We start from the raw sequence: 26,989 nt of genomic DNA, 5'->3' as shown, positions 1-26,989 counted from the left end.
TTCCCAGTTCTTTACTTCACTCCTCCCCCTCCCCGGTTTCACATATTCACCTATTACCTACCATCTTGTACTTCCTCTTCCCCTCCCCCCGCCTTCTTACTCTGACTTCTCGTCTTTTTTTTTCCCAGTCCTAATGAAGAGTCTTGGCCGGAAATGTTGGTTGTTTACTCTTTTCCATAGATACTACCTAACCTGCTGAGTTCCTCAGTTTTTGGCTTTTTCCTGTATTGAAGCAATCAATGTAGACTTTAGTCAAAAAGTTAATCATTTGAAAAATGTCAATCTGATAATCTCTGGAATCTTTCCTTTCAGAAAGAGAGACACTTTCACTCCATTTCCTGACTTGTATATTTGTGCATCCAGATCTGTTAGATCCTCTTTCCTCTTTAGCTCCTTGTTTTCAAATAATATATTACTCAAGTCAAGTCAAGTCAAGTTTATTGTCATTTTGACCATAAGCTGCTGGTGCAGTACACAGTAAAAACAAAACAATGTTCCTCCAGGACCCTGGTGCTACATGAAACAACACAAAACAACACTAGACTATATGAGAAAGCACAAGGCTACACTAGACTATGTAAAACATATAAAAACTGCACTGGACTACAGACCTGCACAGGACTACATAAAGTGCACAAAACAGTGCAGGGTAGTACAATAATTAATAAACAAGACAATAGGCACAGTACTTCATACTTTATTGTCGCCAAACAATTGATACTAGAATGTATAATCATCATAGCGATATTTGATTCTGCGCTTCCCGCTCCCTGGATTACAAATAGTAAATATTAAAAATTTAAATTATAAATCATAAATAGAAAAATGGAAAGTAAGGTAGTGCAAAAAAACCCGAGATGCAGGTCCAGATATTAGGAGGGTACGGCCCAGATCTGGGTCAGGATCCGTTCAGCAGTCTTATCACAGTTGGAAAGAAGCTGTTCCCAAATCTGGCCGTACAAGTCTTCAAGCTCCTGAGCCTTCTCCCAGAGGGAATAGGGACGAAAAGTGTGTTGGCTGGGTGGGTTGTGTCCTTGATTATCCTGGCAGCACTGCTTCGACAGTGTGCGGTGTAAAGTGAGTCCAAGGACGGAAGATTGGTTTGTGTGATGTGCTGCGCCGTGCTCACGATCTTCTGCAGCTTCTTCCGGTCTTGGACAGGACAACTTCCATACCAGGTTGTGATGCACCCTAGAAGAATGCTTTCTACGGTGCATCTATACAAATCAGTGAGGGTTTTAGGGGACAGGCCAAATTCTTTTAGTTTTCTCAGGAAGTAAAGGTGCTGGTGAGCCTTCTTGGCATTGAACTCTGCTTGGTTGGACCAAGTCAGGTCATTTGTGATATTTACCCTGAGGAACTTAAAGTTTTTGACCTGTTCCACTTGCGCACTACCGATGTAAATTGGGTCGTGCGGTCTGCTACTCCTTCTGAAGTCAACAACCAATTCCTTCATCTTGCTGACGTTGAGGGATAGGTTATTGTCTTCGTACCATGCCACCAGGTTCTTGATTTCCTCTCTCTACTCAAACTCATCATTACCCGAGATACGGCCTACAATTGTTGTGTCATCAGCAAACTTATATATTAAGTTTGATGGAAACTTGGCTACACAATCATTGATGTACAGTGAGTACAGCAGGGGGCTGAGTACACAGCCTTGTGGGACACCGGTGCTCAGAGTGATTGTAGAGGAGAGCTTGTCCCCTATTCTTACAGCCTGGGTTCTGTCTGTGAAGAAGTTGAAGATCCAGCTGCAGATCTGAGTGCTAAGGCCCAGGTTCCGGAGCTTAGGAATCAGTTTATTTGGAATGATGGTATTAAAGGCAGAGCTGTAGTCAATGAAAAGGAGCCTTACGTATGCGTCTTTATTCTCCAGGTGTTCTAAGGAGGAATGTAGGGCCAGAGAGATGGCATCTGCCGTTGACCTGTTGCTCTGGTAGGGTGAATTGCAAAGCGTCGAGGTTGACCGGTAGGCTGTGGTTGATGTGTGCCATAACTAATCTCTCGAAGCACTTCATAGCAATTGATGTCAGAGCCACAGGTCGATAGTCATTCAGGCATGCCACCTTGCTCTTCTTTGGCACTGGGATTATTGTTGCCTTAAAACACAAGGGGATCTTAGACTGAAGCAAGGAGCAGTTGAAGATGTCAGCAAACACTCCAGCTAGCTCACTTACACAGGCCCGGAGAACCCGTCCCGGGACGCCATCTGGGCCCGTCGCCTTCCTTGGATTTATCTTCAGGAAGGCCCATCTAACATCCTCCTCGGTGACGATGAATCTCGATGCCACCAGGTCCGGTTCATCTGGAGGGAGCGGGATGCTCCTCTTCTGTTCGAATCTTGCGTAGAATACGTTAAGTTCATCAGGCAGAGAAGCACCACAGTTATTGATATTCCCAGCCTTTTCTTTGCACCCAGTGATCTTGTTTAGACCCTGCCATAGTCTACTGGCATCCCCCTGGTTAGCCTGGGCTTCCAACTTGGCTTGATTTTGCCTCTTGGCACCCTTAATGGCTTTCCTGAGTTCACGCCTGGATTTCTGGACAATAGGCACAGTAGAGGACAAATTACAATATAATAATAAATGATTTAGATGTCAGTCTAGACTCTTGAGTATTGAGGAGTCTGATGGCTTGGGGGAAGAAACTGTTGCACATTCTGGTTGTGAGAGCCTGAATGCTTCGGTACCTTTTGCGAGATGGCAGGAGGGAGAAGAGTTTGTGTGAGGGGTACGTGGAGTCCTTTACGATACTGTTAGCTTTGTGGGTGCAGTGTGTGGTGTAAATGTCTGTAATAGCAGGAAGAGAGACCCAGATGATCATCTCAGCTGACCTCACTATCCGCTGCAGGGTCTTGCGATCCGAGATGGTGCAATTCCCGAACCAGGCAGTGATGCAGCTGCTCAAGATGCTCACGATGCATCCTCTGTAGAATGTGGTGAGGATGGGGGGTGGGGTAGGAGATGGACTTCCCTCAGCCTTCGCAGAAAGTAGAGATGCTGCTGGGCTTTCTTGGCTATGGAGCTGGTGTTGAGGGAGCAGGTGAGATTCTCCGCCAGGTGAACACCAAGGAATTTGGTGCTCTTAACGATCTCAACGGAGGAGCCATCAATGTTCAGTGAAGAGTGGTTGCTCCGTGCTGTCCTGAAGTCAACTACCATCTCTTTTGTTTTGTTCACATTCAGAGACAGGTTGTTGGCTCTGCACCAGTCTGTTAGCCGCTGCACCTCCTCTCTGTATGCTGACTCGTCGTTCTTGCTGATGAGACCCACCACGGTCACGTCATCAGCAAACTTGATGATGTGATTTGAGCTGTGTATTGCTGCACAGTCTTGGATCAGCAGAGTGAACAGCAGTGGACTGAGCACACAGCCCTGGGGGGCCCCCGTGCTCAGTGTGATGGTGTTGGAAGTACTGCTCCCGATCCGGACTGACTGCGGTCTCCCAGTCAGGAAGTCTAGGATCCAGTTGCAGACAGAGGTGTTACTCCATTAATTATATAATGCCAAAATATAATGTCTCATTATACTTAATTCTTTTTCCAATTATGTGCTCATTTTCCTATTAACATCTTTAACTTTTAACACAGACAGTTATGAAATGATGCATTTTGATAAAAATTGTGGTGATCTCATTGAAGCATACAAAATTCTTATTGGGTTTGACAGGGTTGACGTTTGCCCTGGCTGACATGTCTTGAACCAGAGGGAAAGTCCCATATGAATTTTGTATGCTTCAATTAGATTACTGTTCTTGTAGTTTCAAAGTGAACTTAATACAGGAAAGGGGCACTGAGTTAAAAGATCAGTGATGATCTTATTGACTAGAGGAGCAGGCACAAGGGGCTGAATAGTTTGCTTCTATTCCTTATACATCCTCGTGAATGAGGAGAGACAATGATGTAAGTAGAATAATTGTAATGGGGTGCAGGAACAGAGAGCTCAAAGGGTATATGCACTTGTATCTTTGAGAGTGGAGGAGTAAGTAGAGAAGCTTGAAAATATTAATTTTGTACACTGCCGTTAATTAATTTGCTAATTATCTTGTCTTCCAGTTATTTATCATCCATCTATTAAAAGTAGTCTCTTTCAATTTACTCTACTAAAACTGTTAATAGTTTTCTTCACCTCTAGTTAAGCTCTGGCTAACTTTTTTCTCTATAAAGCAATCAGACTGTTCATATAAATGAGGTCTCATTCCAGGTATTTGTTTAACCGCTTAAAGTTCTTGGCACTTTTTCCAGGGTACGGTAGCCAGAATTTGCCAAGGTTTACCAGCTAGGTGCTGGTAACTATTTAGTAAATGTAAATATCGATTCTTTGCTTTTGAATTCCCTTCTTGCACTCATAAAACCAGGCACCCTGTATGCTTTTTGTTAACAATTATTGAAAAGCAAAATGCTGCTGATACTGGACATCTGAAATAAGTTCAGAAAATGTGGCAATATTTGACAGGTAAAGCTAGCCTGTCTGTGGAGAGACTGAATTAATGATTTGACCTGAAACTTTAACTCTTTTTCTCTTTTTCTCTTTTCATTGATGCTACCTGACCCGTGTGCTTTAATCATTTTATGCATTTTTATAATAGACTAGTGTAAAGAATTGTCAATGTCCTTGCTCATTTCTGACTGCACCATTTAACCTCACAGGGTACAAGCTCGACAATGATAACCATCAGGTTTACTCCCTCCTGACTGACCACTGTACACAACCTGTAGGGGAATACGCCCTGCAGGTAGATAGGATGCACGTGGATACAGAGATGGAGAAATTCAAAGCATTGGCTGAAGGATTGCAACATAAACATTCTGTTGCACTGACTTAGTCATTTTGACACATCCTCAAATGGTCATGAAGCAAATGTCCATGGTTAACTGGACTGGCAGTACTTTTCATAGGTTAGATTACAGTGCCTAGGATTCTGAAATCTACTTCTGAGGCGCCTTGAAGGCGATCTCATTGCAGCGCAACTTGGTGGATACAGTTAAATATTCCCATTTCAACCCTCTACAGCTGAGAATCACAACTGCTTCCAAGGTTTGTACAGTTAATAAAGATGTTTTAATGTGATTAAGCAAACTATCGCTACTTAAAACCAACCAAAAAAATGCCGATTGTGACCATACTTCCCATTGGACTCCTCAAAGGAAATGTGGCCGTCAATCATTGATACTGTTGTGTTTAAGAAAACGGGGCTTTGTCTCCCTATACCAACTATCTTGCTGGCAAACCTACAGTCTTTAGTAATTAAAATTGAAATTCTCAGAGCTAGGGTGCTGTATCAGAGGGACATTAGGACCACTTGTGTCCTTTGATTCACAGAATCCTGGTTAACTTACTAGATGCAGCAATTCAGATTGACGGGTTCACTGTACACTGTCAGGATAGGACTGTTGAGTCTCTCAAAAGCAGGGGTGGGAGATGTATGCCTCATGATCAACTCCTCTTGGTGTACAGCTGTATCAGTAATGTCCCAATTCTGCCCATCAGACCTGGAATATCTTGCAATTAAGCGCCGTCCATTTTACCTGGGAGATCTCAGCAATCATTTTGGTAGTGATATGCATTCCACGTCTGGTCAATGTCAAGTAGGATCTGGATGATCTGAGCAATGTAATGGATATACACGGAACAGCACACCCTGATGCCCTCACCATCATTTGGGGGGATTTTAACCAAGCCAGCTTGAAAACGTCACTAAATAATTACCGTCAACAAATCGCCTGTAGTGCCAAAGGAAACTACTCACTGGACCACTGTTACAAGAATGCCTACCGTGCTATTCCATCCCCAAGCTTTGGAAAACCTGATCACCTGGCTATACTTCTGCTCCCCGAGTATAGGCAGACACTGAAGACTGCAGCACCAGCAGTGAGAACTAAGAAGGTATGGACAAGCGAAGCACGGGAACGCTTACAGGACTGCTTTGAATCGGTGGACTGGACTATTCAGGGATTCATCTTTGAATTTGGATGAGTATGGCACAGTTGTTAATGACTTCATTAAAACCTGTGTGGATGAGTGTGCTGCTACGAAAACTTGCTATACATTCCCAAACCAAAGGCCTTGGATGAACTAGGAGGTTTGTCATCTGCTGAGAGCTTGATCTGTAGCATTTAAGTCTGGTGACCCAGGTCTGTACAAGAAAAGCAGGTATGATTTGTGGAGGGCTTTTTCAAGAATGAAGTAAAAACTCTGAGCAAGGTTGGAGGCGACATCGGATGCATGTCAGCTCTGGCAGGGTTTGCAGGACATTACTTCCTACAAAGCAAAACCCAATAGCATGATTGGCAGCCGAGCTCAATGTCTTTTATACCACTTTGAAAGAGAGAATGTAATTACAGCTGTGAAGATCTCTGCTGCAACTGGTGACCCTGCGATTTGTCTTGGAGGCCAATGTCAGGCTGTCTTTCAGGAGTGTGAACCCTCGCAAGGTGGTAGGCCCCGATAGAGTACCTGATCAGGTTCTGAAAACTTGTGCCAACCAACTGGCAGGTGTATTCAAGGACATTTTCAACCTCTCACTGCTACGGTTGGAAGTTCTCACCTGCTTCAAAAAGGCAACAATTATACCAGTGCCTAAGAAGAGTAGTGTGAGCTACATTAATGACTATCATCCTGTAACACACACATCTAGGCAAATGGTTTGAGAGGTTGGTCATGGCTAGAATCAATTCCTGCCTCAGCAAGCACTTGGATTGACTGCAATTAGCCTATCATAAGGATATAAGAAATAGGGGCAGCAGTAGGCCGTTTGGCCTGTTGAACCTGCTCTGCCATTCAATAAGATCATGGCTGATCTGGCCATGGACACATCTCCACCTACCTGCCTTTTCCCCATAACCCTTAATTCACCTACTATGCAAAAATCTTGTCTTAAATGTATTTACTGAGGTAGCCTCCACTGCTCCTTGGACAGAGAATTCCACAGATTCACCACTGTCTGGGAAAAGCATCTTCCTCATCTTAGTCCTAAATCTACTTCCCTGAATCTTGAGGCTATGTCCCCTAGTTCTAGTCTCACATACCAGTGGAAACAACTTTCCTACCTCTATCATAATTTTATATGTTTCTATAAGATCTCCTCTCGTTCTTCTGAATTCCAGCGAGTACAGCCCCAAGTGACTCAACCTCTCTTCATAGTCTATAATCGCCATAATAGGTCTACAGCAGATGCAACTTCAATGGCTCTTCACAAAGCCTTAGATCACCTTACAATACAAATACCAATGTCAGAATGCTGTTCGTTAACTAGCGCTCTGTTTTTAGCACCATCATTCCTAATCGATAAGCTACAGAACCTGGACCTCTGTACCTCCCTATGCAGTTGGATCCTTGATTTCCTAACTGGAAGACCACATTCTGTGTGGATTGGTTATAACATCTCCTCCTCACTGACAATCAATACTGGCACACCTCAGGAATGTGTGCTTAGCCCATTCCAATACTCCCTCTGAACCCATGACTGTGTGGCTCGGTATAGCTCGCGCCATTTGCTGATGATACAACCATTGTTGGCAGAATCTCAGTTGGAGACGGGAGGCCATACAGGAACAAGACATACCTGCTAGTTGAGTGGTGTTGCAACAACAAGTTTGAACTCAGCGTCAGTAAGACGAAAGAGCTGATTGTGGACTTCAGGAAGGGTAAGATAAGGGAACACAAACCAATCCTCATAGAGGGATCAGAAGTGGAGAGAGTAAATAATTTCAACTTGGTCCCAACATATCAATGCAGCTGTAAAGAAGGGAAGATGGCGGCTATATTTCATTAGGAGTTTGAAGAGATTTGGGTTGTCACCTTAAACACTCGGAAACTTCTGTAGATGTACCCTGGAGAGCATTCTGACAGGCTGCATCACTGTCTGGTATTGGGGGAGGGGAGTGCTACTGCATAGGACCAAAAGAAGCTCGAGAAAATTGTAAAATTAGTCAGCTCCATCTTGGGTACTAACCTCTGTAGTTTTCAAGACATCTTCAGGTAGTGGTGCCTCAGAAAAGCAGTGTCCGTTATTAAAGACGCCTGTCACCCAGGACCTGCTCTCTTCTCATTATCACCGTTGGAAAGGAGGTACAAAAGCCTGAAGGCACATACCCAGCGATTCAAGAACAGCTTCTTCCCCTCTGCCATATGATTTGTAAATGGACATTGAACCTATGAACATTACCTCACTTGATTTCTGTTTTGCACTATTTTTAATCTAACAATTTAATATACATACATATAGTTACTGTAATCGATTTACTTATTTATTTTTATTCTTATATTATCTCGATGGGCCAAATGGCCTAATTCTGCTCCTATGTTTAGTGGTTTTATGACTTACATTGTACTGCTGCTGCCAAGTTAAAAAATTCCACGATATGTGATGGTGGTAATAAACCTGCCTCTGAAAGTCATGGAAATGGATAGAAGCTGTTCCAATATGCAGCAGGTTGAAAGTTTTAGGCTCACAGACACAAAAGATCCAAGAAAATTTAAGGATTTTTTTTTGCAGTAAGTAGTTAAGATCTGGAACTTGCTGTCTGCCAGCATGGTGGAAACTGTGACAATTAGGACCCAGAATTTTCTTCCTTGCTATCAACCACATTTCTAGCCTTGGTGCCATTGACAAGCTTCCTAATTACAGCCTGTACCTAAATCGTGTATATTCACTGGAAATTGTAAATGCCTGATACTGAAAGATGGACTTTGGTTTGCTCAAAAGTTGCTTTATTACCAGTGCAGAGAGCTGTCAAATAATCAAATGTGACAAACTAGCACAATCTGGGAGTATGCTGAGGGATGTCAAACAAAACCTCACTTATAAGAAGGCAAGTTTTTTTTTGAGAATTCTGTCACATTCCTTTGTGTGAGTCTGAAGATAATATCTAATATTTGTGCACAAGACTTTTATTACTGTGAAAATGATCATGAACAGTTAAATTGCATGATGTTTCATCATTAAATCATCTCCCATTCAAGAAGCAAAATTGCTATAATTGTTATCTGTGGTTTAAGAAGCAAGGGTCATAGTCATAGTCATACTTTATTGATCCTGGGGGAAATTGGTTGGTGCAGAAATATAACTAATTCAGGAATTGCCAAGGAAGGAAAGGCTGGGTTAGGGAACTCTGGAGAAGCGTACAGCTGTCATTGATTTAACAGATCAGTGTGGCATAACTTCACATTTTTCTTGGAAATTGGGGTGTGAAGAATATTTGGAAGCTAAGTACAGTAATAAGATATCTACATAATTGATAAAATATAGTGCAATTCAGGAATTCAACTGCACGGTACTTTTCTTCTGTGAAATGGATTATCAATGTAATTTTTCAAAATGATGGACCATAATGATCAATTCCTGTGACTTTGTATCACTAGGAAAACTCCACTGGCACTTCCTTTTAGTTGCAACCCTGTTGTAATCTCTGTGGTGGAGATGATGTACATAATTCACTGTACAAAGAACTTTTTGGAACATTGTAGGGGAATTTTGACCAAGTTGTTTTGTAGCTCCTGTGGGGGCAACAACATAACTGAAATGACGTGATCTTTGCAAATTTGCACGTCCCCATGCATTGAAAAGGCATTCCTCCAAGCAACAAGCACCCTGTGATCTCCAGGTTGACTGCTGATTCCCTGTTCTTCATCCCCATCACCTGTGAGGTTGCTGACCCGCACTCTTTCCCAGGTAACTTTCTAGCCTTAACTACCTCAATTCCAATTCCTTATTCCCCTCTCCTCCAAACTTCACCCTTGCAATAATGATCTTGCTTTTCCCTTTCTCAATCGTAATTCCTTCCATCCCGAATGCTTTTCTCTGCTGCCCTCTGTACTCCTGGCATGATCCCAAACCTGGTCATGGAAAAGAAGGATTGGGCAACGCAGTTTCCCATATGGAAGTAGCAACACACAGTCAATTGCACACAAAACCTTGCACAATCCTAATAGCAGCACTAAATTTCAAAGGCCTCTTTGTATAATCCAACCTCTCACTGGCTACCTGAACAAAGATATATTTGAAATATAGGTACAGGTAAAACATGATATCATTTCTGTAAAAAGAATCCAGGAAAACATTCAAGATTGAACATTTATTCTCAATTATAAAATCACTAAAGTCTTGGACCTATCAGAGAGGAAAGAGACTACAGGTGCTACTCAATCCATTGAGTTCCTCCAGCAGTTTGTTTTCTTGCTTTAGGCCTTTCATTCTCTGAAAGGAAAGATGAGCCTGAAATATCACTTCCAACAACCTCATCCCAAAGCACTTCATGTATAATATGTAGTTGTGATACATGACTTGAAAATTTTGCTATGTTGGTTGGGAATAAATTGTGCCTACTCTCATAGAATACTTTTCTAAGCTCTGTAAATGTCCACTTGTCTTGTATTTTAAATAATTAGTTTTTATTTGAATCTCTTTATGCAGAAGGTCTATTCAAAGGTGATATAATTATGCATTGCATTATTGGTTCTATATTCTTTATTTTACCATATCTTTCCTCCACCTTCCTGAATTTCTAACATGGGGCATTAATTTTATCTCAGATATACATTCCTGACTGGTATAAGTGAACGCTTAAGAGCTGAGGGATAGCTAGTAGGTAGTGGTTTACTTGTCTAATGCTTTGTGTTTCCTTTGTATACAGCCTTCAGATGTTCTTGTAGTGGGAAAGATCAAAAAGGTTGATTGTGTTCTCCTTGCAAGGTAAGTTTAAAAGGTTGTTACAGTCTCTTTCAATCAACAGTTAATTTTTTTTGCCGGAAGTGTTGTGATTTATCTTTCTGTCTGTCAGTGTGTGTATCTTATCAAAATATTGTAATGAATAATCTGCGGAAGTAAAGAATAAATTACATTTGGCAATCCTGTGTGGCTCACTTTCCCAAGGATATTTTTTGTGTAACAATATCATCTGGAATTCTGCTTTATTTTCTTGTTTTTTTTCCCCTTTCTTTCTAATGGAATGCAGTGATAATTTCAAAGTTTGCAAGAGAGAGGGGTTAATTCGGTAGAAGAGCTGAGGGAAGTGTAGTGGGCAAAATGATCCCTTCCGTATTGTGTTGTTCTATAATTTTAGATTAATTAAATCCCTTAAAATGTTACGTCCAGAAATAAACAGAAGAAATGAAATGTGAGAGACTAAGAGACCAGTAATTTTACACAGTTCTTGTGTTTCTGGGAAGGCCAGCACTTATTCTCCACCCACAATTTCTCTTGAATTGTGAACTGCTTTGTTCAACCAATGTCTTCTGATGGTGAAGATACTCCACAACAGAACCTGACTACCCGTTGTGATACTCGGAGTGTATCACAGACACAAGTCTGTGTGTCAAAAATAATTACCAGTTCCTGAGGTCAGATCATGCTGGGTTGAGTCAGTAATCTATAGAGTAGAATTCAGTGTTCTGTCACTATGCAGAGGAGTAAGATGGTTTCTTTCAGGGTGAAAGTTCATTCTTAGAGCAGCTGTATTAAGCCAGGCCATGGAAGAAATGTTGGTAAAAGGGCAGACAAATCAGAGGGGGAGTGACTTGGATTTGAGAGATCTCTGGGATGGACAGCAAGACAGGAAGGCATCCGTTAGTCTTGCGAGACCATGGATCTGCGCCTGGAAAGTCTTCACTCTCCAGGGCGCAGGCCTGGGCAAGATTGTATGGAAGACCAGCAGTTGCCCATGCTGCATTCTCCCCTCTCCACATTGTCCAAGGGAAGGGCGTTAGGACCCATACAGCTTGGCACCAGTGCTGTCGCAGAGCAATGTGTGATTAAGTGCCTTGCTCAAGGACATAACACATGTCGCCTCGGCTGGGGCTCGAACTCATGACCTTTAGGTCGCTAGTCCAGTGCCTTAACCACTTGGCCACGTGCCCACACAGGAAGAGGTGATGGAATACTGCAAGTCCGGTTCACTGGTTCGTTGGTGAGACCGATGGTGAGCGAACTGCATTGCCTCGGTTGTTTTGTGGACAAGGCTCTCATGTCTCAGAGTTACTTGTCTGGTTGCCGGCGGAGGAGATGCTGGAGCTGACTGTGCAGCTGGATTTCACATCAGGTGGGGGGCTGGCCCCTCCTGTTGGTGCTGACCTCCAGTGCTTGCTCAGTGGTGGAGCAGGCTGGGCCAGGACTTGAGCTATATATATCCTCTTGTCTTTGTGTCAGTATATTTTTCTGAAATGGTAACTGTGTCTGCTGTTTGTGCTATGTGGTATGTGTGGTGTGCTGTTGGTAATGTGGTTTGCACCTCGGCCCCAGACGATCACTGTTTCATTTGGCTACGTTCACGTGTGGTTGAATGATAATTAATTTGGAATGAACTTGACAAAGAGAAGGAAACATGTTTAGAGATTTTGTACCAGGACAGATTTTAAAACTTGGACATATGCAGATCCCCTGCAGTGGTGGGTTGAAATTGATGGGCAGGTCTCTAGAATGGTCATGACAGGTCTCTGGGCCAATAACGTGTTTGAGAAGACTATATTTATGGCCATGGTCAGGTATGAAAAATTTAAAATCTTCAAGTTGGTTTTGGTCAGTTCCGTTTTTATTTTTACACTGAAGTAGATCACTACTCCAGGTATAGATGAGTAGAGACCCAGTGATAATGAAAAATCTGTAGCATGGCTCCAGGTTGAGATGGTGTATAATTTGGAGTTGACAGAGCCCTGATGTGACTCCTGCTACTGACTTTCTAGATATGGGGTGTTGTTTCAAACAAAACTTGTAAAATTACTAATAATCACCCTTCAGCTGATATACATTACAGCTGTGGGAGAGGCAGTGGTGGGTTATTGTAATATGCCATTTAATTCAGCAGTTTTGTCCTAAGATTTATACAGCAATTTTTTTCTGCTCTTTTGATTAGAAAGTTATTAGTATATTCTATAATTAATTTTCTTTTATGAAATAGACATGGGAAGAGACATTCCATTATGCCGTCAAATGTCAACTACCGAGCAAACATCTGGGCATTAAAGAATGAAGGATGTACCCATATTATTGCCACAACAGCCTGTGGTTCGTTGCAAGAAGAAATCCAGCCTGGTGATATTGTCATTCTTGATCAGTTTATTGATAGGTAATTTTAATTCCATTATGTTTTAAAGTAAATTTGAAAACTTGGAATATGAAACCAACAGTTGAGATTACAAATTAAGTTATAATGACTGATGTATTCTATACTTGAGAGACTGTAACAAAGTTGTATTCTGTTTTCCGCCGCCTCCAACGGGATCCCACCACTAAGCACATCTTTCCCTCCCCCCCTCTCTCTGCACTCTGCGGGGATCGCTCCCTGCGCTGCTCCTTTGTCCATTCGTCCCCCCCATCCCTCCCCACTGATTTCCCTCCTGGCACTTATCCGTGTGAGCGGAGCGGGTGCTGCGCATGCCCTTGCACTTCCTCCCTTGCCACCATTCGGGGCCCCGGGCAGTCCTTCCAGGTGAGGCAGCGCTTCGACTGTGAGTCGACTGGGGTGATATACTGCGTCCGGTGCTCCCGATGTGGCCTTTTATATGTTGGCGAGACCCGACGCAGACTGGGAGACCGCTTTGCTGAACACCTACGCTCTGTCCGCCAGAGAGAGCGGGATCTCCCAGTGGCCACGCATTTTGATTCCGCGTCCCGTTCCCGTTCTGACATGTCCGTCCACGGCCTCCTCTGCTGTGGAGATGAAGCCACACTCAGGTTGGAGGAACAGCACCTTATATTCCGTCTGGGTAGCCTCCAACCTGATGGCATGAACATCGACTTCTCTAGCTTCCGCTGGGGCCCCGCCTCCCCCTCGTACCCCATCTGTTGCTCGTTTTTGTGCGCGCATTCTTTCTCTCACTCTCCTTTTTCTCCCTCTGTCCCATGATCCTCTCGTATCCCCTTTTGCCTATCACCTGTCCAGCTCTTGGCTCTATCCCTCCCCCTCCTGTCTTCTCCTATCATTTTGGATCTCCCCCTCCCCCTCCAACTTTCAAATCCCTTACTCACTCTTCCTTCAGTTAGTCCTGACGAAGGGTCTCGGCCTGAAACGTCGACTGCACCTCTTCCTACAGATATTGCCTGGCCTGCTGCGTTCACCAGCAACTTTGATGTGTGTTGCTTGAATTTCCAGCATCTGCAGAATTCCTGTTGTTTGTATTCTGTTTCATGGTTTCTGCAACGTTTTTCCATCCCAATCATTACAATTTATCTCTGCACAGTTGTTTTCTTCTTTCTTTGCAGTCATAAATTGAAATGTATTCATCCCCCACTCCCACCCCCAACCTTTGATTGTGTTTTACATGGTTTCTCATACCCATTCTATCCCCCACTGCATCCATTTGTTTACTTTGGAGCAAATCAAGGTGAGAGGATTCTGTATTTGTGACCAGAAAGCTTGAATGAGCTTGTAGCTTTCAAACCATAGTTATTCTCTCCTTTAAGGATTTGAACTATTATAAAATTCTCAGTTGTTCAGTGGTTTTGGTGGTTGGGCGCTTCAAATGAAAGTCTACATGATTGATCTGTGATAAGACATAGGCAACACACGAGAACTGTATCATTTTGAAATGCAAACCATTATTATAAAGCATTGAAGATTTTAGATCCTATAAACAAAATCTCCCACCTGAGAAGGATGCCCTTCCACTCGTCAATCTTTTTTAAGTGTAACTCCCTCACCGGGCTCGTATGGAAATTTGGCTTATTAACTAACTCTGCTAACAGCCACTGGGCTCAGTGGTGGAAGGCCACCTTTCATAATCAATATACATCTAGGGTCGGTATGATTTGGGACCAATCAAACAGGAAAGTCGGGATGTTTCAATTAATGGAACCCCGATATGCTGTGTAAGTACTGCCTATATACAGTTATCCATCGGCAAGAAACAACAGATTGTACACCACATACAATTGTAAAGAAAGTGAACTTACTGATTTCAACTTTATCAAACAGTTACTAAGAGGAAAAGAAAAAAGGAAAAATAAATCAAAGAGTCCATTACAATTAAGCCAGTCTAAATGTGCACATCGTTGGAGCTCGTATTGTCCTAAAGCTGGATATGACCGTTACTCACGATGCTGAATTCTCATCACCAGTTGAACTTCCCATCTTGGACTCCTTTGACTTGCGAAGCTCTACTTGAAATCGCATTTTCCTGTCAGGTGGAATCCTATGGCTGTCTCTCCCGATCTCCTTCTCTCTCCATCTCCTGCCAAAAAGACCTCGAACCCCACCAGTGTTGTCACAAATCTCTCTCTGCCCAGCCTTCTCTCGAACCTTCTCCCAATTCCACCATCCTGATTGGCTGATACAACTTTCCCAATTGAATATCACAGCCCCTTATCTTTACTCGAATCCCAAACATGCTATCAGGACACACTGCTTCTACAGAAAGCTACTAAATGAAATACCCTACAGCATTAGCCGTAAAAAATCTTAACCAGGGCATTACAAGTATTCTAAATGTATTCCCTCAGTATTTTTATTCCATTTTTTTTACCAAAATGCCAGAAATTCGAGGGAGTCAGGGGCAAAGGTGAGTGTAGAGGCCATTTGTAAGGAGAACGTGTTGGGGAAGCTGAAAGACATGAAGATGAATAAATCACCTGGACCAGATGGACTACAGCCCAAGTTATGAAAGAGGTGGCTGAAGAGGTTGTGGAGGCATTAGTGGTGATCTTTCAAGAATTGCTATAGTGAAGGAGGACCTCAGGGAACTGAAAAATTGTGTTATAATAAAAATGCAGGAAATTATAGGCTGTTCAGCCTGAGCTTAGTGGTTGTAAAGAGTCCAGGATGAAATTTTGGAGTGCTTGGAAGTATATGATGAAATGAGGCAAAGTCATCACAGTTTCGCTGTGGAGAGATCATGCGCAACAAATATGTTAGAATTCTTTTAGGAGGTGACAGGCATGTTAAACAAAGGCACGTCAGTGATATTACATACTTGTATTTTCAGAACACTTTTGACAAGGTGCCACACATGAGGTTTCTTAACAAGAGTACACATGTTGGAGCAAGGTACTAGTATGAATAGAAGATTAACAGAAGGCTGAGTGAATAAAGGGGGCATTATCAGGCTGACCGCGGTGACTAGTGGAGTTCCACAGGAATCCGTGTTAGGGCCACTACTTTTCACTTTATATATTCATGATCTGGATGGAAGAACTGATAAAATAGTGGTCAAGTTGAGAAAGTTTAATGGAATGGGGGATTCTCAAGATTCCTGTAAACAATGGATTCAGTACTGGCTATGTCTGTGACTGCAGTTTGTTTGAATAATGTCTCACAGCTGCTTTCTTTGGAGCAAGATAAGGGTTAAAGTTTGTCCAAATCCACGTAAGATGTCTCTGGGCTTTTCACACCTTTTGATTTTGACAAAAAGCAGTACCTGATGGAAATCAGTCAGAACATTCCCTTCTTAATTAAAGTACAAATTTGACGGATGTTCTTATCTTTGTCATTAAGTTGTGGCTCCAGCAAACCAGGTAGGACATTCGTTTCTTTAATTAAGGTGGCTGGAGAGTCAAACAAATTGATTGTACTTTTGTATCAATAGTCCATTGACTTGGCCGGAATAGTTATCAAACTGATTGTTCTCTGTGTCAGTAATCTATTGACTTGACCGCAATGGTTATCAAACTGATTGTTCTTTTGTATTGGTGGCCTTATAACTTCTGACAATTCTGACATTCGGTCAGTGAACTTGTAGAGCCGCCGGGGAGATGAGAAAGGGTCTCTCCCTGATATTGGGTCCAAGTTCATTCGCCAGCTGAGCTCGAAGAAATAAATGGGTGAAAAGGTGAGTAACGATCTTTTTGTGCTGTCATTATTTGATCCAGCAAAGTTACGTTTACAAATTTGCAGAGGGTACCAAGATAGATGGAGGGACAGTAGTGTTGCGGAGTTAGGGAGCCTGGAGAAGGAATTGGACTGGTTGGGAGAGTAGGCAAAGAATTGGCCAAATAATAGACTTTTCTAAATGGGGAGAGAATTCAAAAATGGGAGGTTCAAGGGGACTTGTGAATCTTGGGTCAGGATCCCCTTAAGGTTAATTAATAAGTTGAGTTGGTAGTAAGGAAGCCAAATACAATGTTAGCATTCATTTTGAGAGGATATACTGCCGAGGTGTATAAGGCATTGGTCAGACTGCATTTGGAATATTTTGAGTAATTTTGGGCCCCATTTCTAAGGGTTCACAAGAGTGACCCAGACAATGAAATGCTGAACATGTGAGGAACATTTAATGGCTCTGGGCCCGTACTTGATGGAATTTTGTGTGTGTGTGGGGGGGGTGGGTTGGCAGATAGATTCCATTGAAACCTATAGAATACTGAAAAGCTTAGATAGAGTGGACATGGAGAGAATGTTTCCATTAATAGGAAAGTTCAGGATTTAATGGCACAGCCTCAGAATAAAGGGATGCCACTTTCGGACTGAGATGAGGAGGAACTTTTTCAGTGAGAGAGTAGTGGATCTGTGGAATTTATTGCCACATAGGGCCATGGGGGGCCAAGTCAATAAGGCAAAAATTGATAGGTTCTTGATTGATAAGAGAATTAAGGGTTACAGGAAGAAGTTGGAAAAATGATGTTGAGGGGAAAAAGAAGCTATGATTTTATGGTGTGGCAGATTTGTTGGCTAAATGGTCTAATTCTGTTCTTTTATCTTCTTATGGTGTCTAAATTGGTTATTCTTTGGTGCTGGGATGGGATTGAGACAGTGGGCATGCAAACCTCATTGTAATTGGGAAAAATACCTAAAGCTTTGGCTAGGATGTCAGAGGAGCAAAAAGGCATGGAAACCACTGATGGGTATAGATTTTGATTGTAATATCATTTGTCTATATTGCAAAGTAACAAGGTGTGTGGAACTCAGCTGCTGCCCTTCATTTATTTTACAAGTAATATTGGCATTGAGCACATAACATGCAAAAATACGTTTCATAATTTTTTTGTGCATAGAATGTGTTCAATAGAGCTAGAGTTAATCCCAATGTATTTCAGGGTAACTGCAGATCTAGTGCCTTTGCAGTGGCACAGCATTGACTTGTGATTGTGTTCTGAATGCTGGCTGGTTCAGGGTGTGGTTCACTGTTCCCTCTAATCTGCACAGGTACGTGGCCACACAATAACTTAAATGCTTCTGTGCACATAGCCTTTGTTGCCATGCAGCTGGAATAAAGACAAACGTGAAAAAGTTTAAGAAATGTGAAAGGTTGTCTTTGTTGTACTGTATTTCATTATACCCTTCAGTTAATAAATAACATCAAAAGTATGTGAATTTTCCATTTTCATTCTCAATATTCATAGAATGCATATTACAAAAAAAATTAAGTGTTTGAGATCATATAAAAATTTCCTGCTCCGAGCAATGGTTGGTCAGTGCAGCTGTAAAGCAATTAGAGGGAACATTGATGTGGTTTATCACTTTTGTTCTTAGATTTATGATTTCAATTTACATGCGATAGAGTGATGTCAATTAATTTAAGAAATTAGCCATATGTGTCAAGGAAGTCAGTAGGGAACTGTGGTTTCTATAGTTTGTGGAGAAAATGACTATTAAACAGATAAAACCTCACAAATACCATTTTTTGCTTAATTCACTCTCGGTAAGAGGAACACAGCAAAATCAACACTTGCAGTCATCTCCAGTTGTCTTTGAGAAAATGAAGGTGGATGTCTGCTTTGTGTCACTAAACAGCTGAGGCTGATAGTCCAGTGGAACACTGTCAGAGGTGCTATTTTTGGATATTAGACCAAAGTCCTGTCTGCCTAGTAGGTGAATATAAACGTTTATGACAGTCTTTTGAAGAATAATCCTGGACAGTAATTACCTTTTTCAAGATGATTTGTCAAGCTAGCTTTTGGGAGCTAGTTGTGTGCAAATTACAAACAACAGGAAATCTGCAGATGTTGGAAATCCAATCACAAACAAGAGAAAATCCGCTGATGCTGGAAATCCAATCACAAACAAGAGAAAATCTGCAGATGCTGGAAATCCAATCACAAACAACAGGAAATCTGCAGATGTTGGAAATCCAATCACAAACAACAGGAAATCTGCAGATGCTGGAAATCCAATCACAAACAAGAGAAAATCTGCAGATGCTGGAAATCCAATCACAAACAACAGGAAATCTGCAGATGTTGGAAATCCAAACACAAACAAGGGAAAATCTGCAGATGCTGGAAATCCAATCACAAACAAGAGAAAATCTGCAGATGCTGGAAATCCAATCACAAACAAGAGAAAATCTGCAGATGCTGGAAATCCAATCACAAATGAGAGAAAATCCGCTGATGCTGGAAATCCAATCACAAACAAGAGAAAATCTACAGATGTTGGAAATCCAATCACAAACAAGAGAAGATCTGCTGATGCTGGAAATCCAATCACAAACGAGAAAATTTGTGTGTGTGCAAATTACCTGTTGTATTTTCTAGATTAATAAGGACAATGTTTCATTATTTCATTCATTGTGAAGCACTTTGTGAGATTTACAGAAATACATTCCAGTTCTTTTGTTTTGTTATTGGAGTGCTTTGATGAATGTGTTAAAATTATTCCCATTGTACTGTTGCACAGAAGTTCTTGTATTATTCCCAATAATGAAAGAAAAATGTTAATGAGAACATTGCAGATGCTGGAATTCTGAAATAAAAATAGAAAATGCTGAAAACTCAGTAGATCAGGCAGCATACTGTATGTGGAAAGAGAAACAAGAGTAAATGTTTCTGGTTGAAGACCTTTCTGACTATTGATTTTTGCATACCTTCATAACTTACCTACTGATGTTCTTCATCAATAATATTCTCTACTACATCATTTCAAACATATTGCTGCAAATTGTCAGGCACATATCTTTCAGCTACCACACACTTCCAACAGTTCGCCAAGAGAGCCTGATGACTCTTTAGTTGTTGTTCATGGCAGAACAAGGAAGCATACACGGAAGGGGGAAAGGTATGCTCCAGTGGTCTTCAAAAAGATATGCTGGTCATTATTCTGGCAGCTAATGCTGAGGTAATGGCCAGAAGTGAGTTTGAAGTTATCAAAAATGATGGTGACTTTACGTCTTATATCTTCATACCTCCTCCTCCTCCTTCTGGCACCTCACCTGAGCTTCAACACAGCTCTCTAATGATTTGCACACGGAGAATGGAGCAAGCATTCCCTCCCCATTCCAAGTGTAACCCAGTAATATCACACTTGCAGGCCTTGGCACAGAACCTGACACAACGTGGGAATAGAACCTACAGCCCAGCAAGAGTGAAGGTTGCTAGAGTTTGTAGTCACACACATTCATTTTTAGAGCACTCTTGTTTCACTGACAATTTGCTGGAGGAATTTAACACCTTGAGCAGCATCTGTGGGAGGAAAGGATCTGTTGCTGTTTTGGATTGAACTCTTTTATCAGGACCCTGTAGACTGTTTATTTCTCTAGATTCCAGCAATGACAGTCTCGTGTGTTGTCTCTCTCCACAGATGTTGCCTTGACTGGCTAAATGCCCGTGCCATATTTTAATTTCCAGCTTGTGCAGTTTTATTTTGTTTCCTAGACAATTTGGGAATATCTTTATGAAAATGACTGCAGTGGTTCAAGATTGCAGCTCATCACAACTTTATCAAAGGCTTTTGAGATGAATGAATATGACATGTCAGTGAAGCATTACTTCACAAATGAACCATGCATTTTAATCCTTGATTTAATATACATTTTGAGAGTTTGTTTGTAGGAGATAATGCATTGATTCTAGCGTGAATCTGAAGCAAAATTGCTTTCTATCAGCTCTGTATTTTCTTTTCAAAAGAGACTTGAGACATTGTGCACCCTGAATTGTGTGCACTGTATTCAAAGTGTTGCACTGAAGTTCAGCTCACTCACTATGGTAGAGCTGTTTATGGTTAGCTGCTGTAAACATTGGACTCAGATTTGACTTCATTAACTGCAGTCGGCTGAGTGACTCATTTCCTAATCAATGTTTTCATATACTACTTTCAGTGGCTTTGTTTTATATGAGTATAGTAAAACTGCAAAAACAGCAGGGGCAAACAGACTTCTTCCTGAAAGCAGAACACAATAAAATAGGAGCATGAGTAAATTGGCTTATTATTGTCACATGTACCGAGGTACAGAGAACAACTTTATTCATACAGATCATTCCATTACAACAGTGTGGTAAGGTAACACAAGGGAAAGTAATTTAAAAATGTGAATAAAGCGTTACAGTTAAAGACAGAGCAGTTCAGGTAGACAATATAATGGAAAGCCATAATGAGGTAGATTGTGGGGTCAGAGTGCTTTCTGTTTCAATCTGTTAATGGAGCTGAGGAAGTATTAAAGCTCAGAGAGAAGGTGCTCGCCTCATTAAATATGGCAGCTATATGAAAATGCTCTTTATGTAAGTGAAGTATGTTGTTTGTCAAGAAATGAAATTCTCATACGGGAATTTCCTGCATTAAGTTAGGTGTGTTGGCCAAGTGGTTAAGGTGTCAGTCTAGTGATCTGAAGGTCGCTAGTTTGAGCCTCAGCTGAGGCAGCGTGTTGTGTCTTTGAGCAAGGCACTTAACCACACATTGCTCTGCGACGGCACCGGTGCCAAACTGTATCGGCCCTAGTGCCTTCCCTTGGGCAACATCAGTGGTGTGGAGAGGGGAGACTTGCAGCATGGGCAACTGCCGGTCTACCTTTTCTTTTTAAATCTTTTTATTAATTTTTCCAAAGTTATAAACAAAATAACAATGTTGATACAAAGAGATTGGAATAATCTTATTGTTAATAAACATATACAGAAAAGATTTCAGATAACACAAGTATAATAGACTTCCAAACTCATGATGTGATTAAACATAAAGAAAAAAAGAAATAAAAAGAAAAAAAATACAAAGAAACCACCCCCCCCAAAGAAAAAAAAGAACTAAATACTAAACGCAAAGCCAGTCTTCCATACAACCTTGCCCAGGCCTGCGCCCTGGAAACCTTCTAAGGCGCAAATCCATGGTCTCATGAGACTAATGGGTGGTATGTATATCACTGGGATGCAGTCTTGGTGGGCACAGGACCTTTTGTATAGCTCTGGGTTACAGAGTTGTTCTGACCAGGAGCACTGGTGGGTACAGGTGTGTCACAGTTTAATATATGAGTAAAGTATTGATAGGAATATTATATGTCCCTATATCTCCTGAGTTGACAACTGCCTCTGTGTAAGTTTTAGAGAGTGTTTTCTATGAACTGGTACATACAGAATGCTTTGTAAGCTTCTTTATAGACAATAGACAATAGGTGCAGGAATAGGCCATTCGGCCCTTCGAGCCAGCACCGCCATTCACTGTGATCATCCACAATCAGTATCCAGTTCTTGCCTTACCCCCATAACCTTTGGTTCCGCTATATTTAAGAGCTCTATCCATCTCTTTCTTGAAAGCATCCAGAGACTTGGCCTCCACAGCCTTCTGGGGCAGAGCATTCCATACATCCACCACTCTCTGGGTGAAAAAGTTTTTCCTCAACTCTGTTCTAAATGGCCTACCCCTTATTCTTAAACTGTGGCCTCTGGTTCTGGACTCGCCCATCAGTGGGAACATGCTTCCTGCCTCCAGCGTGTCCAATCCCTTAATAATCTTATATGTTTCAATCAGATCCCCTCTCAGCCTTCTAAATTCCAGAGTATACAAGCCCAGTCACTCCAATCTTTTGACATATGACAGTCCCGCCATCCCGGGAATTAACCTTGTGAACCTACGCTGCACTCCCTCAGTAGCAAGAATGTCCTTCCTCAAATTTGGAGACCAAAACTGCACACAGTACTCCAGGTATGGTCTCACCAGGGCCCTGTACAGCTGCAGAAGGACCTCTTTGCACTTATACTCAATTCCCCTTGTTATGAAGGCCAGCATGCCATTAGCTTTCTTCACAGCCCTGCTGTACTTGCATGCTTGCTTTCAGTGGCTGATGTACAAGAACACCTAGATCTGGTTGTACTTCCCCTTTTCCTAACTTGACTCCATTTAGATAATAATCTGCCTTCCCGTTCTTACCACCAAAGTGGATAACCTCACATTTATCCACATTAAACTGCATCTGCCATGCATCTGCCCTCTCACCCAGCCTGTCCAAGTTACCCTGCATTCTCATAACATCCTCCTCACGTTTCACACTGCCACCCAGCTTTGTGTCATCGGCAAATTTACTAATGTTACTTTTAATTCCCTCATCTAAATCATTGATATATATTGTAAACAGCTGCGGTCCCAGCACTGAACCCTGCGGTACCCCACTGGTCACCGCCTGCCATTCTGAAAGGGACCCATTAGTCGCCACTCTTTGTTTTCTGTCAGCCAGCCAATTTTCAATCCATGTCAGTACTCTGCCCCCAATACCATGTGCCCTAATTTTGCCCACTAATCTCCTATGTGGGACTTTATCAAAGGCTTTCTGAAAGTCCAGGTACACTACATCCACTGGCTCTCCCTTGTCCATTTTCATAGTTACATCCTCAAAAAATTCCAGAAGATTAGTCAAGCACGATTTCCCCTTCGTAAATTCATGCTGACTCGGACCGATCCTGTTACTGCTATCCAGATGTGTCATTCATTGTTAATTGTCATTCATGCCATATATTCCATCTCTAGTTGGATACAGACACTTTGGCATTATCCTGAGGAATTTCCCACAAAAATTGATGCTGTTAAGCTGTATTTATTGGGGTAAATAGGAAAATAACATGACAAGGCAGTGTAAAGTATTTGTTTCCCCATGAGGAGAGTGTGAAAAGTAGGCTTTTTAAAAAAAATTTTAAATCATTCTGAATTGCTTGGTTGTTAGCCTCAGAATAAGGTTTAATATCTCTGGTGTATGTCACAAAATTCGTTTATTTGTGGCAGCAGTACAGTGCAATACATAGTTTAAAAAAACCTATAAATTACAATAAGGAGTGTGATAAATATATATATAAAAATATGTGTGTGTAAGTATGTGTGTGTGTGTATGTATATATATATATATATATATATATATACATATATACACACACACACACATATACACACACACATACATACAGATACATATACACACACACACACAATTAATGAAATAGTGCAAAAATAAAAATGACAGGGAAAAATAGTAGTGAAGTAGTGTAATTGGGTTCATCGTCCATGCAGGAATCTAATGGTGGAGGGGAAGAAGCTATTCTGAAAACGCTGGGTGTGTCCTCATGCTTCTGTACCACCTCCTTCATGGTAGCCTTAAGAAGCGGGCTTGTCTCGAATGATAGGGTTCCTGAATGATGGATGTTGCCTTTATGAGGCATCGCCTTTTGAAGATATCCTATCTTAACACTGGGAAGGCTAGAACCCATGATAGAACTGGCTGCGTTTACAACTTCCTGCAACTTTTTACAATCCTGTGCAGTGGCCCTTCCATGCCAGATGGTGATGCAACCAGTTAGAATGCTCTCCACAGTATATTTGTAGAAATTTGCTACTGTCATTGTTGACCTACCAAATCTCCGAATGAAATACAGCTGCTGCTGTTCCTTCTTTGTGATTGCATCAATAGGTTGGACTCAGGATAGCTCTTCAGACTGTTGACAACCAGAAACTTGAAACTGCTCACCCTTTCCACTGCTGATCCCTCAATAACAACTGGTGTGTGTTCCCTCGACTTCCCCTTCCTGAAGTCCGCAATCAGTTCCTTGGTCTTACTAATAATAAGTGCAAGGATGTTACAACACCACTCAGCTAGCTGATCTATCTTGCTCCTTTAGACGTCCTGTACCCACCTGCAATTCTGCCAGCAGTAGTGGCACTGGCAAATTTATAGATGGCGTTTGAGCTGTGCCTGGCCACGCAGTCATGAGGGTAGAGAAAGTAGAGCAGTGGGCTAAGCACGCATCCTTGAAGTGTGCCGGTGTTGATTGTCAGCAAGGAGGAGAAGTTATTTCTGATCCGAACCGACTATGGTCTCCTGATGAGACCACAGTCAGTGCCCTGCCAGGTACACCATTGAGGCCTGACACCTTACAAGGTGTCCTGATGTCACCCTCCGAGACAGAGATCACAGGATCGCCGAATGCTCCAGGGATTCACACTGGTATAGTTTTATTCTCTATTTCCAAGCATGCATAAAAGGCATTGAGCTCATCTGCAAGTGAAGCATCATACCATTCATGATGTTAGGTTTCACCTTGTAGGAAATAATGCCTTGCAATCCCTGCCAGAGCAGCCATGCATCTAATTCTGTCTCTGCCTTCAATCAGAATTGGTATTTGCTCGTAAAGTAGGTCATACTTGGACTCCTGTGTATTTCTGGATCACTGGACTTGAATGCCACAGATCTCACCTTCAGCAGACCGCAAATCTCCTGGTTTATCCATAGCTTTTGGTTTTGGTACAGTATGTCCGGTATGTTCTTGAAGGCACACTTCATCCACACACGTCCTTGAATATTGGCCAGTCCACCAGTTCAAAGCAGTTTTGTGAGCATTTCTCCATCTCCCTTGATTTTACCTTTGTGGTCTTCACTATTCGTGCTGCAGTCTTTAATCTCTGCCTGTATGCCAGAAGTAGAAGTACGGCTAGGTGATTGGACTTTTCAAAGTGTTGCATGGGATGGCATGGTAAGCATTCTTGACGGTGGTGTAACAAAGGTCAAGTGGGTTGGCGCCTCTGGTTCTCCAAGTGACATGCTGGTGGTAGTTGATCAGAGACTTTAAGCTGGCCTGGTTGAAATCCCCCACAATTATAGGGAAGGCATCAGAGTGTGCTGTTTCGTGAATGCTGATCACAGTGCTCAGTTCCTCCAGTGCCCGATGTTGGTCAGGGGTGGAATGTACACTGCTATCAGGATGGTGGCAGAAACCCCCCTGCAGATAAATTGGACAACACTTGACCACTATATGTTCCATGTCAGATGAGCAGAACTAAGACAGAACCACTATTGGGCCATCAGAGAGAGACTCAAATGCTTTTAAAATGTACTTGGAAGTTGTTGAAAGTGAAAACACTGCTGATGCTGGAGATTTAAAGGAGGACAGATAACATTGACAATCCTCTACAGTCAAACAGACTTTGAGGAGAGATAAAGAACCAATGTTTCAAGTTGATCATCTTTTTTTAATCAGAAACGTCAGCTATCCGCAAATGCTGTCTGACCTCTTGAGTACTTCCAGCATTTTCTATTTGGTGACGACTATTGTCAAAGTACAATGAGCACCAGCAATGTGGCGTCTGGGACACGGTGGGGTCAATGAGTGGAGCAGTAAGGAGGCAGTAACACAGGCAACAAGCATTATAAAACGCAAACAACAGGAATTCTGCAGATGCTGGAAATTCAAGCAACACACATAAAAGTTGCTGGTGAACGCAGCAGGCCAGGCAGCATCTCTAGGAAAAGTGCAGTCGACGTTTCAGGCCGAGATCCTTCGTCAGGACTAACTGATGGAAAAGTGAGTAAGGGATTTGAAAGTTGGAGGGGGAGGGGGAGATCCAAAATGATAGGAGAAGACAGGAGGGGGAGGGATAGAGCCAAGAGCTGGACAGGTGATAGGCAAAAGGGATACGAGAGGATCATGGGACAGGAGGTCCGGGAAGAAAGACAAGGGGGGGACCCAGAGGATGGGCAAGGGGTATATTCAGAGGGACAGAGGGAGAAAAAGGAAAGTGACAGAAAGAATGTGTGTATAAAAGTAAGTAACAGATGGGGTACGAGGGGGAGGTGGGGCATTAGCGGAAGTTAGAGAAGTCGATGTTCATGCCATCAGGTTGGAGGCTACCCAGACGGAATATAAGGTGTTGTTCCTCCAACCTGAGTGTGGCTTCATCCTTACAGTAGAGGAGGCCGTGGATAGACATGTCAGAATGGGAATGGGATGTGGAATTAAAATGTGTGGCCACTGAGAGATCCTGCTTTCTCTGGCGGACAGAGCGTAGGTGTTCAGCAAAGCGGTCTCCCAGTCTGCGTCAGGTCTCGCCAATATATAAGAGGCCACATCGGGAGCACCGGACTCAGTATATCACCCCAGC

At 42.2% G+C, this 26,989-nt stretch overlaps 1 protein-coding gene across 4 annotated transcripts in view; it reads left to right on the top strand.

Moving 5' to 3' along the window:
- Positions 1 to 26,989, top strand: part of mtap (methylthioadenosine phosphorylase) — a 214,456-nt gene that overhangs the window by 68,744 nt on the left and 118,723 nt on the right. For all 4 annotated transcript variants that reach the window (XR_011889555.1, XR_011889556.1, XM_072281781.1 and 1 more), the window contains exons 3-4: positions 10,637 to 10,695; positions 12,896 to 13,063. Coding sequence is in view for 2 of the 4 variants with exons in the window: in XM_072281781.1 (XP_072137882.1) it covers positions 10,637 to 10,695; positions 12,896 to 13,063 (227 nt within the window). In the remaining 2 variants the exon portion in view is untranslated. The remainder of the gene's footprint in view (positions 1 to 10,636; positions 10,696 to 12,895; positions 13,064 to 26,989) is intronic.

Source organism: Mobula birostris, chromosome 17 (assembly GCF_030028105.1).
Source record: "Mobula birostris isolate sMobBir1 chromosome 17, sMobBir1.hap1, whole genome shotgun sequence".
NCBI lineage: Eukaryota > Metazoa > Chordata > Chondrichthyes > Myliobatiformes > Myliobatidae > Mobula > Mobula birostris.
Note: the sequence above shows the minus strand (reverse complement) of the source record. Positions and strands in the feature narration are given on the sequence as shown.